The sequence below is a fragment of the Pristiophorus japonicus genome, chromosome 13 (assembly GCF_044704955.1).
Source record: "Pristiophorus japonicus isolate sPriJap1 chromosome 13, sPriJap1.hap1, whole genome shotgun sequence".
Classification (NCBI taxonomy): Eukaryota; Metazoa; Chordata; class Chondrichthyes; family Pristiophoridae; genus Pristiophorus; species Pristiophorus japonicus.
In genome coordinates, this window is record NC_091989.1 from 67,335,960 (window position 1) to 67,353,043 (window position 17,084).

Here is a 17,084-nt window from a genome sequence, read left to right on the forward strand (position 1 = left end):
AAGCCCGTGGGCCATGTTTGCCATGCACGGACTACCTGATGTCCTTATGAGTGACAACGGGCCATGTTTTACCAGTGTCGAGTTCAAAGAGTTCATGACCCAAACATGTTACATCTGCCCCATTCAAACCAGCACCCAATGGTTAGGCAGAGAGAGCAGTGCAAACTATCAAGCAGGGTTTGAAGATGGTAATTGAAGGCTCACTGCAGACTCACCTATCCCAAGTTCTGCTTAGCTACCGCACGAGACCCTACTCGCTCACTGGGATTCTACCTGCTGAACTGCTCATGAAAAGGGCACTTAAGACAAGGTTCTCGTTAGTTCACCCTGATCTACATGAACAGGTAGAGAGCAGGCGGCTTCAACAAAGTATCATGATAATGCAAATTTGTCACACAAAATTCAAATCAATGATCTTGTATTGTATTGAATTATGGACAAGGTCCCAAGTGGCTTCCCGGCACTATTGTGGCCAAAGAGGGGAGCAGGGTGTTTCAGGTCAAACTTTCAAATGGACTCATTCACCGGAAACACTTGGACGAAATCAAACTCAGATTTACGGACTATCCTGAGCAACCCACTTTGGACCCTATCTTTTTTGACCCCCCCAACATACACACCAGTGGCAACCAACACAGCGGTTGGCCACAAAGCAGAACCCATCATCCACAGCAGCCCAGCAGGACTCACCACACCAGGCAGCCCAGCAAGGCCAGCTGCACAGCAGCCCAGCGAAGGCCCAACAAACGATTCACCAAAACCAGCATTTGCACCAAGATAATCAACCAGGGAAAGAAAGGCCCCAGATCGACTCACCTTGTAAATAGTTACACTCTTGACTTTGGGGGGGGAGTGTTGTTAAGTATGTAAATTTGTATATACCTTGTACAGCCACCAGAGAGCTCATCCCCTGGAGTCCCAAGGGATCCCACAATCCCTTGGGAGCACAGGTACTTAGGGAGGTCACATAGGCTGGAGAGGCACTCTGGAGATCTGCAATAACAGACTTTACTTTGAGCTCACAGTATCCAGTCAGATTCTTTATTCATACACAACAGAAACCTCCAGCTCGAGCTCCTCCAGCTGACAACACTTGCTGCACATGTGGTTGTCCAGGACACAGGCAGCGTGTCAGGGCATAAGATGTGCATTCCATGGGACAGAGGTGCCCTGCCATATTTAATAGACTTTTAACTAACTTAACAGAAATAAACGCAAGACTTTAAAAAAAGTCACCAGCTACTCACCATTTTGTATTCTTTTCAGCTCTTTCCCTTGTGCTATTTTAATTTACCTGGCTCCCTAATGCTCGCGCTCTCTCGGGCTCTGGGCTTCCGGACCTACCTTAATCTCTTGCTGGTCCTTTCACTCTCTCCTCCTTCTGACCTCTGCTTCGAATTCCAACTCTCTTCAAATTTACAACCTCAGCACTCTGTTTAGAAACACTCTGCACACCACTGTCAATTCAATAGCAATCATAGAAACATAGGAACATAGAAACATAGAAAATAGGTGCAGGAGTAGGCCATTCGGCCCTTCGAGCCTGCACCACCATTCAATAAGATCATGGCTGATCATTCCCTCAGTACCCCTTTCCTGTTTTCTCTCCATACCTCTTGATCCCTTTAGCCATAAGGGCCATATCTAAGTCACTTTTGAATATAGCCAATGAACTGGCATCAACAACTCACTGCGGCAGGAAATTCCATAGGTTAACAACTCTCTGAGGGAAGAAGTTTCTCTTCATCTCAGTCCTAAATGGCCTACCCCTTATCCTAAGACTGTGTACCCTGGTTCTGGACTTCCCCAACATCGGGAGCATTGTTCCTGCATCTAATTTGTCCCGTCCCGTCAGAATCTTATATGTTTCTATTGTGTTCCTAACACAGATGAGACTGCACACAGGGAGTTTAAAGTAACTGTGACCTCAGTCTTTATTAAGACACTCCAGAGTGAGGAACAGGCCTTAGGGGCCGGCTTATATACAGTGCTCCCAAGGGATGCTGGGATCCCTTGGGACTTCAGGGGATGCGCTCCCTGGTGGCGGAACATGGGAGTGCATGCTTTACAGATACACAACATCACTCCCCCCCCTCAAAGTCAAAGTGAAAACTATTTACAAGGAGAGGCAGTCGGGAGCCTTTCTTTTCATGGTGGACCGCCTCGGTACAAATGTCTGTTCTGGTGTGTTGGCTGTGCCCTCGCTGGGCTGGTGTGTTGTTGGCCCTGCACGGTTGCTGGGTGAGCCTGGCCTTGCTGGGCTGTTGGGCGTGATGGGTTCGATTTCCTGGTCCGGGGTGGTGTTGTTGATCCTTTGGGTGCGTGTTGTGGGCGCGAAAAAGTTGGTGTCTGCTGTGGGTTGTTCAGGGCAGTCTGTGAACCGCAGCCTTGCTTGGTCCAGGTGCTTTCTGCAAATTTGTCCATTGTCTAGTTTGACAACAAACACCCTACTCCCTTCTTTAGCTATCACCGAGCCCGCGGTCCACTTGGGACCATGTCCATAGTTTAGCAAATACACATGGTCACTCAGATCAATTTCCCGTGACACAGTGGCACGACCATCGTTTACATTTTGTTGCCGCCGCCGACTCTCTACCTGATCATGCAGGTTGGGGTAAACCAGCGAGAGCCTGGTTTTAAGCGCCCTTTTCATGAGTAGCTCAGCCGGGGGCATCCCTGTGAGCGAGTGGGGTCTCGTGCGATAGCTGAGCAGTACTCTGGACAGGCGGGTTTGGAGTGAGCCTTCTGTGACTTGTTTAAGGCTCTGTTTGATTGTTTGTACTGCCCGCTCTGCCTGCCCATTGGAGACTGGTTTAAACGGGGCCGAGGTGACATGTTTGATCCCATTGCGGGTCATGAATTCTTTAAATTCGGCATTGGTGAAACATGGACCGTTGTCACTGACCAGTATATCTGGCAGGCCATGAGTGGCAAACATGGCCCTCAGGCTTTCAATGATGGCGGAGGCGGTGCTTACCAACATTATTTCACATTCAATCCATTTTGAAAAAGCATCCAGGAACATTTTATCGAGAAACGGGCCCACATAGTCGACATGGATCCTCGCCCATGGTCTGGAGGGCTAGGGCCACAAACTTATTGGTGCCTCTCTGGGCGCGTTGCTCAACTGAGCACACACATTAGCTTGTTGTAATACACACCCGACTCAGTACGACGACGCATCACATGCTAGCACAAGTCTTTTACACAGGTTATACAATACAAGCAGCTTGTTGGAGCATAAAATGTTTCTGGCTTTGTCAAAAGCAATTACTTGTTTTTTTCCCCATACCCAGTTCTCACCTTTACGCAATAATACATGTTGGGGCTCTAAGAGGGTGCTTAACCCCAGTAGGAAGTTACCAAAATAGTTGAGGAGTTCCTGGAACGACCGCAGCTCTGTGACGTTCTGTGGCCTGGGCGCGTTCCTGACAGCCTCTGTCTTGGCGTCTGTGGGCCGAATGCCTTCTACCGCGATCTTTCTCCCCAAAAACTCCACTTCTGTTGCCATGAAGACGCATTTCAACCTCTTCAGCCGCAGCCCTACACAATCCAGTCGCTGGAGGACCTCCTCCAGGTTTTGTAGGTGCTCGACGGTGTCCCGACCCGTGACCAATATGTCGTCCTGAAAAACCACTGTGCGTGGTACTGACTTGAGTAGGCTCTCCATGTTTCTCTGGACGATCACTGCAGCTGACTGAATTCCAAACGGGCATCTGTTGTAGATGAACAGTCCCTTGTGCGTGTTGATGCAGGTGAGGCCCTTTGAAGACTCCTCCAACTCCTGCGTCTTGTAGGCCAAAGTCAGGTCGAGCTTGGTGAACGTCTTGCCTCCTGCCAGCGTCACAAATAGGTCGTCTGCCTTAGATAGCGGGTATTGGTCCTGTAGCCAGAAACGATTAATAGTTACTTTATAATCGCCGCAAATCCTGACCGTGCCATCACTTTTGAGTACTGGAACAATCGGGCTGGCTCACTCGCTGAATTCCACTGGGGAGATGATGCCTTCGCGTTGCAGCCTGTCCAGCTCGATTTCCACTCTCTCCCTCATCATGTGAGGTACCGCTCGCGCCTTGTGGTGAATGGGTCGTGCCTCTGGGACCAAGTCGATCCGCACCTTTACCCCAGAAAAGTTTCCAATGCCTAGCTCAAAAAGGGAAGGAAATTTGTTGAGAACCTAGGTACATGAGGCCTCATCGACATGTGATAGCGCTTGGATGTCATCCCAGTTCCAGCAGATTTTGCCCAGCCAGCTCCTTCCAAGCAGTGTGGGGCCATCGCCCGGGACAATCCAGAGTGGCAGTTTGTGCACCGTGCCCTCGTAGGTGACCTTGACCATGGCACTGCCCAGGACAGTGATAAGCTCTTTGGTGTACGTTCTCAGTTGCGTGTGGATGGGGCTCAGGGCTGGTCTGAGTGCTTTGTTGCACCACAGTCTCTCAAACATCTTTTTACTCATGATGGATTGGCTAGATCCAGTGTCCAGTTCCATGGCTACAGGTAAGCCATTCAATTTTACATTTAGCATTATAGGTGGACGTTTCATCGAAAATGTGTGCACTCCGTGTACTTCAGCATCTGCCTCCTCTCTCTGAGGCTCAAAATTGCTTTGATTCACCATGGACCGATCCTCCTCTGCCACGTGGTGGTTAGCAGGTTTTGCAGAGCTTGCAGCTCATCTGCAAGCTCGTTGGAGGTGCCCCATTGTTCCACAGCTCTTGCAAACATACCCTTTGAAGCGGCATGAATAGGCTGAATGGAAGCCTCCACAATGCCAACAAGGTGTGAATTGTCTTGCATTCATCCTTTGTTGTGGACTCTGAGTCATCTGGGTCACCTGAGGCCTGCTGGCAGTTGCAGACTCGTGGTTTCTGCCCTGTACATTTCTGCTCGCAAACATAGTTCCAGTTAATTTATGAACATTGCTAGCACTTGTGTGCTGAGAGATTTGTTTGGTGTTATCACTGGTGGACATAAACGCCTGTGCTATCACAATGGCCTTACTGAGGGTCAGTGTCTCTACAGTCAAAAGTTTTCATAGGATGGTCTCGTGGCCAATGCCCAGTACAAAAAAGTCTCTGAGCATTTGCTCCAGGTAGCCATCAAACTCACATTATCCCGCAAGTCGCCTTAGCTCGGCGACGTAGCTCGCCACTTCCTGACCTTCAGATCGCTGGCACGTGTAGAACCGATACCTCGCCATCAGCACGCTCTCCCTCGGGTTAAGATGCTCCCGAACCAGTGTACACAGCTCCTCATACGACTTATCTGTGGGTTTCACCGGAGCTAGAAGATTCTTCATGAGTCTGTAGGTCGGTGCCCCGCAGACCGTGAGGAGGACCGCTCTCCTTTTTGCAGCGCTTCCTTCTCCGTCCAGCTCGTTGGCTACAAAGTACTGGTCTAGCCGTTCGACATAGGCTTCCCAGTCCTCACCCTCCGAGAACTTCTCCAGGATGCGCACAGTTTGCTGTATCTTTGCATTGGATTCGTATACTAGTCACCAGTTATTGTGTTCCTAACACAGATGAGACTGCACAACGTATCAGTGACCTCAGTCTTTATTAAGACAGTTCATAGTGAGGAACAGGCCTTAGGGGCTGGCTTATATACAGTGCTCGCAAGGGATGCTGGGATCCCTTGGGACTTCAGGGGATGCGCTCCCTGGTGGCGGAACATGGGAGTGCATACTTTACAGATACACAACAGTTTCTATGAGATCCCCTCTCATCCTTCTAAACTCCAGTGTTTAAAGGCCCAGTTGATCCAGTCTCTCCTCATATGTCAGTCCAGCCATCCCTGGAATCAGTCTGATGAACCTTCACTGCACTCCCTCAATAGCAAGTACGTCCTTCCTCAGATTAGGAGACCAAAACTGAACACAATATTCCAGGTGAGGTCTCACCAAGGCCCTGTACAACTGCAGTAAGACCTCCCTGTTCCTATACTCAAATCCCCTAGCTATGAAGGCCAACATACCATTTGCCTTCTTCACAGCCTGCTGTACCTGCATGCCAACGTTCAATGACTGATGAACCATTACACCCAGGTCTCGTTGTACCTCCCCTTTTCCTAATCTGCCGCCATTCAGATAATAGTCTGCCTTTGTGTTTTTGCCCCCAAAGTGGATAACCTCACATTTATCCACATTATACTGCATCTGCCATGCATTTGCCCACTCACCTAACCTGTCCAATCACCCTGCAGCCTCTTGGCATCCTCCTCACAGCTCACACCGCCACCCAGTTTAGTGTCATCTGCAAACTTGGAGATATTACACTCAATTCCTTTATCTAAATCATTAATGTATATTGTAAAGAGCTGGGGTCCCAGCACTGAGCCCTGCAGCATCCCACTAGTCACTGCATGCCATTCTGAAAAGGACCTATTTATCCTGACTCTCTGCTTCCTGTCTGCCAACCAGTTCTCTATCCACGTCAGTACATTACCCCCAATACCATGTGCTTTGATTTTGCACACCGATCTCTTGTGTGGGACCTTGTCAAAAGCCTTTTGAAAGTCCAAATACCCCACATCCACTGGTTCTCCCTTGTCCACTCTGCTAGTTACATCCTCAAAAAATTCCAGAAGATTCGTCAAGCATGATTTCCCTTTCATAAATCCATGCTGACTTGGTCCGATCCTGTCACTACTTTCCAAATCTATTTCATCCTCAATGATTGATTCCAACATTTTCCCCACATGTACAGAAATCAGAATAAAGAGATAGAAAGAAAGATGGGAATAAGAGAGTAGATAACAGAGACAAAGAAAAGGTAAAAAAATAATAATTAAAAAAAATATCCAACATTAATTAAAATCTGAAGGAATGAGACTCCACACTTGTAAAAGTTAATTTTCAGTGCCAGAGAGTTTGCTTGATAGTAATTAACACTTATCACACTGTTTAAAAATTCACTTACACTTTAAGAACATAAGAAATAGCAGCAGGAGTCGGCCATTTGGCACCTCGAGCCTGCTTCGCCATTTACTAAAGATCATGGCTGATCTAGTCTTGGGCTCAGCTCCACTTCCCTGCCCACTCCCCAAAACTCTTCAGTCCTTTATCATTCAAAAATCTGTCTATCTCCACCTTTAATAGACAAGACCTAATTTTTTAGTGGGTGCTTATAGTGTTTAGTGGATATCTATCATGCAAGTACTGCAACTTCACGCCGTTCCATGTGTTTCAATGCCAAGTCTGTCAGCAAAATATTACTTTAACGCAGAGTCTGGAGGAACATGGCAAGTCGGACAGCAATTTCCTGATTTCTGCATTTATCTGCACATGTGCGGTTGCCAGAAGCAGCTGTCTAATTTATACTTTAATAACAGTGAGCGCTGTTAGCCACACAGTTACAAAATCCAAGCCAATGTTTCACTTAGTAGGAACATTTGCCTCCCTTTAGCGGGAACAGGCTTAAGAACATAAGAAATAGGAGCAGGATCAGCCATTTGGTCCCTCGAGCCTGCTCCGCCATTGAATAAGATCATGGCTGATCTGATCATGGACTCAGCTCCACTTCCCCGCCCGCTCCCCATAACCCTTGACTCTCATCACCCAAAAATCTGTTTATCTCCGCCTTAAATATATTCAGTGCACCAGCCTCCACAGCTCTCTGGGACAGAGGATTTCACAGATCTACAACCCTCCTCCTCATCTCTGTTTTAAATGGGTGGCCCCTTATTCTAAGATTTGTTCCCCTATAGCTCAAATGAATAGCTCAGGTGCAGAAGGGAGGGATTCAAATTCCTGGGACATTGGAACCGGTTCTGGGGGAGGTGGGACCAGTACAAACCGGACGGTCTACACCTGGGCAGGACCGGAACCAATGTCCGAGCGGGAGTGTTTGCTAGTGCTGTTGGGGAGGAGTTAAACTAATATGGCAGGGGGATGGGAACCAATGCAGAAAGACAGAGGGAAGTAGAATGGGGGCAGAAGCAAACGATAGAAAGAAGAAAAACCTAAGGCAAAAAGCAAAAAGGGCCACTTTACAGCAAAATTCTAAAGTGGCAAAGTGTGTTAGAAAGTCAAGCCTGAAGGCTCTGTGCCTCAATGTGAGGAGTATTCGGAATCAGGTGGACGAATTAACTGCGCAGATAGCAGTTAACGGATATGATGTAATTGGCATCACGGAGACATGGCTCCAGGGTGACCAAGGCTGGGAACTCAACATCCAGGGGTATTCAACATTTAGGAAGGATAGACAGAAAGGAAAAGGAGGCAAGGTGGCATTGCTAGTTAAAGAGGAAATTAATGCAATAGTAAGAAAGGACATTAGCTTGGATGATGTGGAATCGGTATGGGTGGAGCTATGGAATGCCAAAGGGCAGAAAACGCTAGTGGGAGTTGTGTACAGATCACCAAACAATAGTAGTGAGGTTGGGAACAGCATCAAACAATAAATTAGGCTTGCATGCAATAAAGGTACAGCAGTTATCATGGGTGACTTTAATCTACATATTGATTGGGCTAACCAAACTGGTAGCAATGCGGTGGAGGAGGATTTCCTGGAGTGTATTAGGGATGGTTTTCTAGACCAATATGTCGAGGAACCAACTGAGGAGCTGGCCATCCTAGACTGGGTGATGTGTAATGAGAAAGGACTAATTAGCAATCTTGTTGTGCGAGGCCCCTTGGGGAAGAGTGACTATAACATGGTAGAATTCTTTATTAAGATGGAGAGTGACACAGTTAATTCAGAAACTAGGGTCCTGAACTTAAGGAAAGGTAACGTCGATGGTTTGAGGCGTGAATTGGCTAGAATAGACTGGCAAATGATACTTAAAGGGTTGACGGTGTATAGGCAATGGCAAACATTTAAAGATCACATGGATGAACTTCAGTAATTGTACATCCCTGTCTAGAGTAAAAATAAAACGCGAAGACAGAATATTATCTGATTGGCGGCAGATTAGGAAAAGAGGAGGTGCGACAAAACCTGGGTGTCATGGTTCATCGGTCATTGATAGTTGGCATACAGGTACAGCAGGCGGTGAAGAAGGCAAATGGTATGTTAGCCTTCATAGCTAGGCGATTTGAGTATAGGAGCAGGGAGGTCTTACTGCAGTTGTACAGGGCCTTGGTGAGGCCTTACCTGGAATATTGTGTTCAGTTTTGGTCTCCTAATCTGAGGAAGAACATTTTGCTATTGAGGGAGTGCAGCGAAGGCTCACCAGACTGATTCCCGGGATGCCTGGATTGACATATGAGGAGAGACTGGATCAACTGGGCTTTTATACTTTGGAGTTTAGAGGGATGAGAGGGGATCTCATAGAAACATATAAGATTCTGATGGGACGGGAGAGATTAAATGCGGGTAGAATGTTCCCGATGTTGGGGAAGTCCAGAACCAGGGGACACAGTCTTAGGATAAGGGGTAGGCTATTTAGAACTGAGATGAGGAGAAACTTCTTCACTTCTATGAAATACACTCTCTGCTTGGATGAGCAACACTCACGATTTCCTGCTTGACTTTTCCTATGTAGATGGTTTTAGTCATGCGATGAATGTTTATGGCGGAGGAGCAGTGAGCGATCGTGGCGGAGGTGCGACAGATGAGGGTGCGGGACCCAGAAGAGCCAAGGGCCCAGGAGCAGTACGGGCCAGCCCACACTGCGACATGTGTGCGCACTAGCTCCGTGCAGCAGAGTAGGTCTCCAGTCGACTTGGTTTACCCTAGCCACTGGATAATGGTCTAGCTCTGTCAAGCCCGTGTGGTGGCTGGTGTGCAACGTCACCACACGTTAAAAGAATTCACGCACAGGCATCTTCCACCCCCTCAATTTAAGTTCAGGACTGGAACATCGGGTCCTTCATCGAAACACCTGTGAACTTGTGGAAGCAAGTCATCCTCATTCGAGGGACTGCCTATGATGATGATGATGGGTTTTAGTCACAAGGTTAAATGTGTACTATTCTGTCTGAAATTGGAAGATGAATGTTTTGAAACGATAATAGATGAATTAATTGCCAGACATATTACCGTCCCCAGCTTTACAAATCTATTAAAAGGACGAGGAAGGGATTATTGACCACTGAAACACCCAGTCAAACAGCCTTTATTCAATTCTCCAATATTTTTTATAACTAATGAATTAAAATATTCCAAGAAAATGAAAAAATATAGATGATTTTTTTATGCCCTTATGATCTTTTTCCGGTTGGAAATCAGTGGTTAGTGGTGTGCCACAGGGATCAGTACTGGGACCACAACTGTTTACAATATACATAGATGACCTAGAAGAGGGGACAGAGTGTAGTGCAACAAAATTTGCAGGTGACACTAAGATTAGTGGGAAAGCGGGTTGTGTAGAGGACTCAGAGGCTGCAAGGAGATTTGGATCGGTTAAGCGAATGGGCTAAGGTTTGGCAGATGGAATACAATGTCGGAAAGTGTGAGGTCATCCACCTTGGGGAAAAAAATAGTAAAAGGGAATATTATTTGAATGGGGAGAAATTACAACATGCTGTGGTGCAGAGGGACCTGGGGGTCCTTGTGCATGAAACTCTTTTAGGAGTAAACAAAAAACATTAAACCGTGCCCCCCGATCTGGGGGAAACACCAACATTTACAATGCCCTTTTTTTATTTTTTTGTGGTATTTTTTGTGGGGGTATTTTTTCTCCAAGTGCCCCCTATAAAAGGGGAGGAGGACACTAAAAGCACCGGCAATTAAAACAAATTAACTTAAAAACATAAAATCAAATTAAAATTTGGTTGCCCGGCGTGATGATGCACTCCAGTCCCTCCGGGGCCCACCTCTCGTCCTTGTGCATGAAACTCTTTTAGGAGTAAACAAAAAACATTAAACCGTGCCCCCCGATCTGGGGGAAACACCAACATTTACAATGCCCTTTTTTTTATTATTTTGTGGTATTTTTTGGGGGGGTTTTTTGGGCACAAAAAAACATATTTTTTCTCCAAGTGCCCCCTATAAAAGGGGAGGGGGACACTAAAAGCACCGGCAATTAAAACAAATTAACTTAAAAACATAAAATCAAATTAAAATTTGGTTGCCGGGCGTGATGATGCACTCCAGTCCCTCCGGTGCCCACCTCTCGTCCTTGTGCATGAAACTCTTTTGGAGTAAACAAAAACATTAAACCGTGGCCCCCCGATCTGGGGGACGCACCAAACATTTACAACGCCCATTTTTTTTTTGGCACTAAAATAATATTATTTTCCTAAGTGCCCCCTATAAAAAGGGAGGGGGACACTAAAAAAACACCGGCAATTAAAACAAATTAAACTTTAAAACATAAAATCAAATTAAAATTTGGTTGCCGGGCGTGACGATGCACTCCAGTCCCTCCGGTGCCCACCTCTCGTCCTTGTGCATGAAAAAAACTTTTTGAGTTTATCTGTTAAAAAAAAAACATTAAACCGTGCCACCCGCCCTGGATGACACAGCAGACATTTACAAGGCCCTTTTTTTTTCCTTTTTTTTTTGTGTTTTTCTTTTTTTTGGTTTTTTTTGGGGCGCTAAAATCACATTTTTCCAAGTGCCCCCTATAAAAGGGGAGGGGGACACTAAAAGCACCGGCAATTAAAACAAATTAAACTTTAAAACATAAAATCAAATTAAAATTTGGTTGCCGGGCGTGACGATGCACTCCAGTCCCTCCGGTGCCCACCTCTCGTCCTTGTGCATGAAACTCTTTTTGAGTTTATCTGTGAACAAAAAAAAACATTAAACCATGCCACCCGCCCTGGATGACACAGCAGACATTTACAAGGCCCCTTTTTATTCTTTTTTTTTGTTTTTTTTTTTGGGCGCTAAAATCAAATTTTTTCCAGTGCCCCCTATAAAAGGGGAGGGGGACACTAAAAGCACCGGCAATTAAAACAAATTAAACTTTAAAACGTAAAATCAAATTAAAATTTGGTTGCCGGGTGTGATGATGCACTCCAGTCCCTCCGGTGCCCACCTCTCGTCCTTGTGCATGAAACTCTTTTAGAGTCTACCTATAAAACATAAAACATTAAACAGTGCCACCCGACCTGGATGACACACCAGACATTTACAAGGCCTTTTTTTTTCTTTTTTTGTTTTTTTTTGTGTTTTTCTTTTTTGGGGTTTTTTTTTGGGGGCACTAAAATCACCTTTTTTTCCCCAGTGCCCCCTATAAAAGGGAAGGGGCCACTAAAAGCACCGGCAATTAAAACAAATTAAACTTTAAAACGTAAAATCAACTTAAAATTTGGTTGCCGGGCGTGATGATGCACTCCAGTCCCTCCGGTGCCCACCTCTCGTCCTTGTGCATGAAACTCTTTTTGGAGTTTACCTGTAAAACAAAAACATTAATCGGTGCCACCCGCCCTGGATGACACACCAGACATTTACAAGGCCCTCTTTTTTTTTTTTTCCTTTTTTTGGGTTTTTTTTGGGGGCACTAAAATCAAATTTTCCTTTTTCCAGTGCCCCCTATAAAAGGGGAGGGGGACACTAAAAGCACCGGCAATTAAAACAAATTAAACTTTAAAACGTAAAATCAAATTAAAATTTGGTTGCCGGGCGTGATGATGCACTCCAGTCCCTCCGGTGCCCACCTCTCGTCCTTGTGCATGAAACTCTTTTTGAGTTTATCTGTGAACAAAAAAGACATTAAACCGTGCCACCCGCCCTGGATGACACAGCAGACATTTACAAGGCCCCTTGTTTCTTTTCTTTTTTTTTGGTTTTTTTTTTGGGCGCTAAAATCAAATTTTTTCCAGTGCCCCCTATAAAAGGGGAGGGGGACACTAAAAGCACCGGCAATTAAAACAAATTAAACTTTAAAACGTAAAATCAAATTAAAATTTGGTTGCCGGGCGTGATGATGCACTCCAGTCCCTCCGGTGCCCACCTCTCGTCCTTGTGCATGAAACTCTTTTGAGTTTACCTGAAAAAAAAACATAAACATTAAACCGTGCCACCCGCCTGGGTGACACAGCAGACATTTTCAAGGCCCCTTTTTTTTTTTTCCTTTTTTTGTGTTTTTTTTTTCTTTTTACTTTTGGTTTTTTTTTGGGCGCTAAAATCACATTTTTCCAAGTGCCCCCTATAAAAGGGGAGGGGGACACTAAAAGCACCGGCAATTAAAACAAATTAAACTTTAAAACGTAAAATCAAATTAAAATTTGGTTGCCGGGCGTGATGATGCACTCCAGTCCCTCCGGTGCCCACCTCTCGTCCTTGTGCATGAAACTCTTTTTGGAGTTTACCTGTAAAACAAAAACATTAATCGGTGCCACCCGCCCTGGATGACACACCAGACATTTACAAGGCCCTCTTTTTTTTTTCCTTTTTTTGGGTTTTTTTTTTGGGCACTAAAATCAAATTTTCCTTTTTCCAGTGCCCCCTATAAAAGGGGAGGGGGACACTAAAAGCACCGGCAATTAAAACAAATTAAACTTTAAAACGTAAAATCAAATTAAAATTTGGTTGCGTGGCGTGATGATGCACTCCAGTCCCTCCGGTGCCCACCTCTCGTCCTTGTGCATGAAACTCTTTTAGAACCAATCTTTCCAATTCTTTGTCAAATCACAAACACCAGAGGTCACCTTGCACACATCAAGGATCACTCTGCGCCAATGCTCTTAGCCAAAAGGCCGAGAGCCACTGCACCATTCCTGGAAGTACTGCAATACCAGGTTCGTGCCATGGAGGTGGATGGGTCAGGCCCCCCACACACCTCCGTGGAAGTGGATGGGTCAATCCACCCCACCCACCTCCTATTTCAGGTTAGTTTGCGGGTGCAGCAGGTAATCAGGAAGGCAAATAGAATGTTGGCCTTCATTGCGAAAGGGATGGAGTACAAAAGCAGGGAGGTGTTGCTGCAACTGTATAAGGTATTGGTAAGGCCGCACCTGGAGTACTGCGTGCAGTTTTGGTCACCTTACTTAAGGAAGGATATACTAGCTTTGGAAGGGGTACAGAGACGATTCACTAGGCTGATTCCAGAAATGAGGGGGTTACATTATGATGATAGATTGAGTAGACTGGGTCTTTACTCCTTGGAGTTCAGAAGGATGAGGGGTGATCTTATAGAAACATTTAAAATCATGAAAGGGATAGACAAGATAGAGGCAGAGAGGTTGTTTCCATTGGTGGAGGAGACTAGAACTAGGGGGCACAGCCTCAAAATACGGAGGAGTCAATTTAAAACCGAGTTGAGAAAGAATTTCTTCTCCCAGAGGGTTGTGAATCTGTGGAATTCTCTGCCCAAGGAAGCAGTTGAGGTTAGCTCATTGAATGTTTTCAAGTCAAAGATAGATAGATTTTTAAGCAATAAGGGAATTAAGGGTTACGGGGAGAGGGCGGGTAAGTGGAGCTGAGTCCACCACCAGATCAGCCATGATCTTATTGAATGGTGGAGCAGGCTCGAGGGGCTAGATGGCCTACTCCTGTTCCTAATTCTTATGTTCTTATAATTCTCAGAGTAGAATTGAGCTGGACATCAACAGATTTGAAATGCGGACTGGATTGCCATGCTGGAGTACTCAGGTGACTGGTGAACTCTGGGGTGGATGATGACCGCCTTCTCGTGGCCCACCCTGTTATGTGATCTTGTATCTTGGATCACAAGTAATGTCTCACAGGGCACCGAATTTGCCATTCAATGGAGCTCTCGGGAGACGGTAGCAAACCGGACTGACACATTGTGTGACGTGTAACACAACGCGGAAGTGTATCAATACCAGCGCGGGAGAGCGGGGCAGAGAGACAGTGATCCCTGCTCAGGGGCAGAGAGAAAGAGGGAGGGGAGAGATCCCTGCTCAGGGCCAGAGAGAGAGAGAGAGAGAGAGAGATATCCCTGCTCAGGGGCAGAGAGAGAGAGAGAGAGAGAGAGAGATCCCTGCTCAGGGGCAGAGAGAGAGAGAGAGAGAGAGATCCCTGCTCAGGGACAGAGAGAGAGAGATATCCCTGCTCAGGGACAGAGAGAGAGATATATCCCTGCTCAGGGGCAGAGAGAGAGAGAGAGAGATATCCCTGCTCAGGGGCAGAGAGAGAGAGAGAGAGAGAGAGATCCCTGCTCAGGGACAGAGAGAGAGAGATATCCCTGCTCAGGGGCAGAGAGAGAGAGAGAGAGAGAGATATCCCTGCTCAGGGACAGAGAGAGAGATATATCCCTGCTCAGGGGCAGAGAGAGAGAGAGAGAGAGATATCCCTGCTCAGGGGCAGAGAGAGAGAGAGAGAGAGATCCCTGCTCAGGGGCCAGGACAGAGAGAGACCGGGAGATGGAGCTGGAGATGGAGATCCAGGGACTGAGCGAGACCGGGACTAAGAGACACCCAGCGGGGGCGAGTCCCTCGGGACCGGGCCCCAGAGAGACCGAGACCGAGCGGGGGAGAGGGAAGGGGAGAAAGCGAGGCAGGGATCATATCCGCACCACGGACAGCCCCTCCAACTACAAAGATGAGTTGGCGGGCGAGAGAGCGACAGAGCCAAAGATGCAGCTCCGCTCGGCCAGCAGGAGCTGCCCGGGCTCGGACTCTACGCTGCTCCGCTGGCGTGCGCCGCACTTCGCGGCCCTGGTGCTGGCCCGCGGCGGCAGCAAAGGCATCCCCCTGAAGAACATCAAGCCGCTGGCCGGGGTGCCGCTGATCGGCTGGGTGCTGCGCACCGCCACCGACTGCTCGCTGTTCGACAGGTGAGGGCCGGGACCTGGGGGCAGGAGCGTGTGTGTGGGGGTAAAGGAGGAGTGTGTGTGTGTGTGGGGTGGGGGGTGGGTGTGTGTGTGTGTGTGTGTGTGGGGTGGGGGTGGGGGGGGGGGGGGGAGGGTGTGTGTGTGTGTGTGTGGTGGGGTGGGGGGGGGGGAGTGTGTGTGTGTGTGTGTGTGGTGGGGTGGGGGGGGGGGAGTGTGTGTGTGTGTGTGTGTGTGTGTGTGGGGTGGGGGGGGGGGTGTGTGTGTGTGTGTGTGTGTGTGGGGTGGGGGGGGGGAGTGTGTGTGTGTGTGGGTGGGGGGGGGAGTGTGTGTGTGTGTGTGTGGGGTGGGGGGGGGAGTGGTGTGTGTGTGTGTGTGTGTGGGGTGGGGGGGGGGAGTGGGTGGGGAGGTGTGTGTGTGGTGGGGTGGGGGTGGGGGGGAGTGTTGTGTGTGTGTGGGGTGGGGGGGGGGGGATGTGTGTGTGTGTGTGTGTGTGGGGTGGGGGGGGGGAGTGTGTGTGTGGTGGGGGGGGGAGTGTGTGTGTGGGGGGGAGTGTGTGTGTGTGGGGTGGGGGGGAGTGTGTGTGTGTGGGGTGGGGGAGTGTGTGTGTGGGGTGGGGGGGGAGTGTGTGTGTGTGGGGGTGGGGGGGGAGTGTGTGTGTGTGGGGTGGGGGGGGGAGTGTGTGTGTGTGGGGTGGGGGGGGAGTGTGTGTGTGTGGGGTGGGGGGAGTGTGTGTGTGTGGGGTGGGGGGGGGGGAGTGTGTGTGTGTGTGGGTGGGGGGGGGGAGTGTGTGTGTGTGGGTGGGGTGTGGGGGGGGAGTGTGTGTGTGGGGTGGGGTGGGGGGGGGGGTGTGTGTGGGGGTGTGTGTGTGGGGTGGGGGGGGGGTGTGTGTGTGTGTGTGTGTGGGGTGGGGGGGGGAGTGTGTGTGTGTGTGGGTGGGTGGGGGGGGGGGGTGTGTGTGTGTGTGTGTGTGTGGGGTGGGGGGGGGGGAGTGTGTGTGTGTGTGGGGTGGGGGGGGGGGGTGGGGGTGTGTGGTGTGTGTGTGGGTGGGGTGGGGTGGGGGGGGAGTGTGTGTGGGTGTGGGGTGGGGGGGGGGTGGTGTGTGTGGGGTGGGGGGGGGAGTGGGGGGTGTGTGGGGTGGGGGGGGGGTGGGGGGGTGGGGGGGTGGGGGTGGGGGTGGGGGGGGGGTGTGTGGGGGGGTGGGGGGGGGGGTGTGTGTGTGTGGGGGTGGGGGGGGGGGGGGAGTGTGTGTGGGGGTGGGGTGGGGGGGGGGAGTGTGTGTGTGTGTGTGGGGTGGGGGGGGGGGTGGGTGGGGGGGGGTGGGGGGGGGGGGGGGGTGGTGGGGGGGGTGTTGTGTGTGTGGGGTGGGGGTGGGGGTGGGGGGGGGGGAGTGTGTGTGTGTGGGGTGGGGGGGGAGTGTGTGTGTGGGGTGGGGGGGGAGTGTGTGTGTGTGGGGG

General features: G+C 48.9%; 1 protein-coding gene across 2 annotated transcripts in view; it reads left to right on the forward strand.

Moving 5' to 3' along the window:
* Window positions 1–14,584: 14,584 nt before the first annotated feature.
* The window catches only part of cmasa (cytidine monophosphate N-acetylneuraminic acid synthetase a), a 49,427-nt gene continuing 46,927 nt past the window's right edge, over window positions 14,585–17,084 (forward strand). The window contains exon 1 of one of the 2 annotated variants that reach the window (XM_070897601.1): window positions 14,585–15,633. In XM_070897601.1, coding sequence (XP_070753702.1) covers window positions 15,221–15,633 — 413 coding nt within the window. In that variant the 5' untranslated portion in view covers window positions 14,585–15,220. The remainder of the gene's footprint in view (window positions 15,634–17,084) is intronic. The other variant, XM_070897600.1, reaches the window with a different exon arrangement.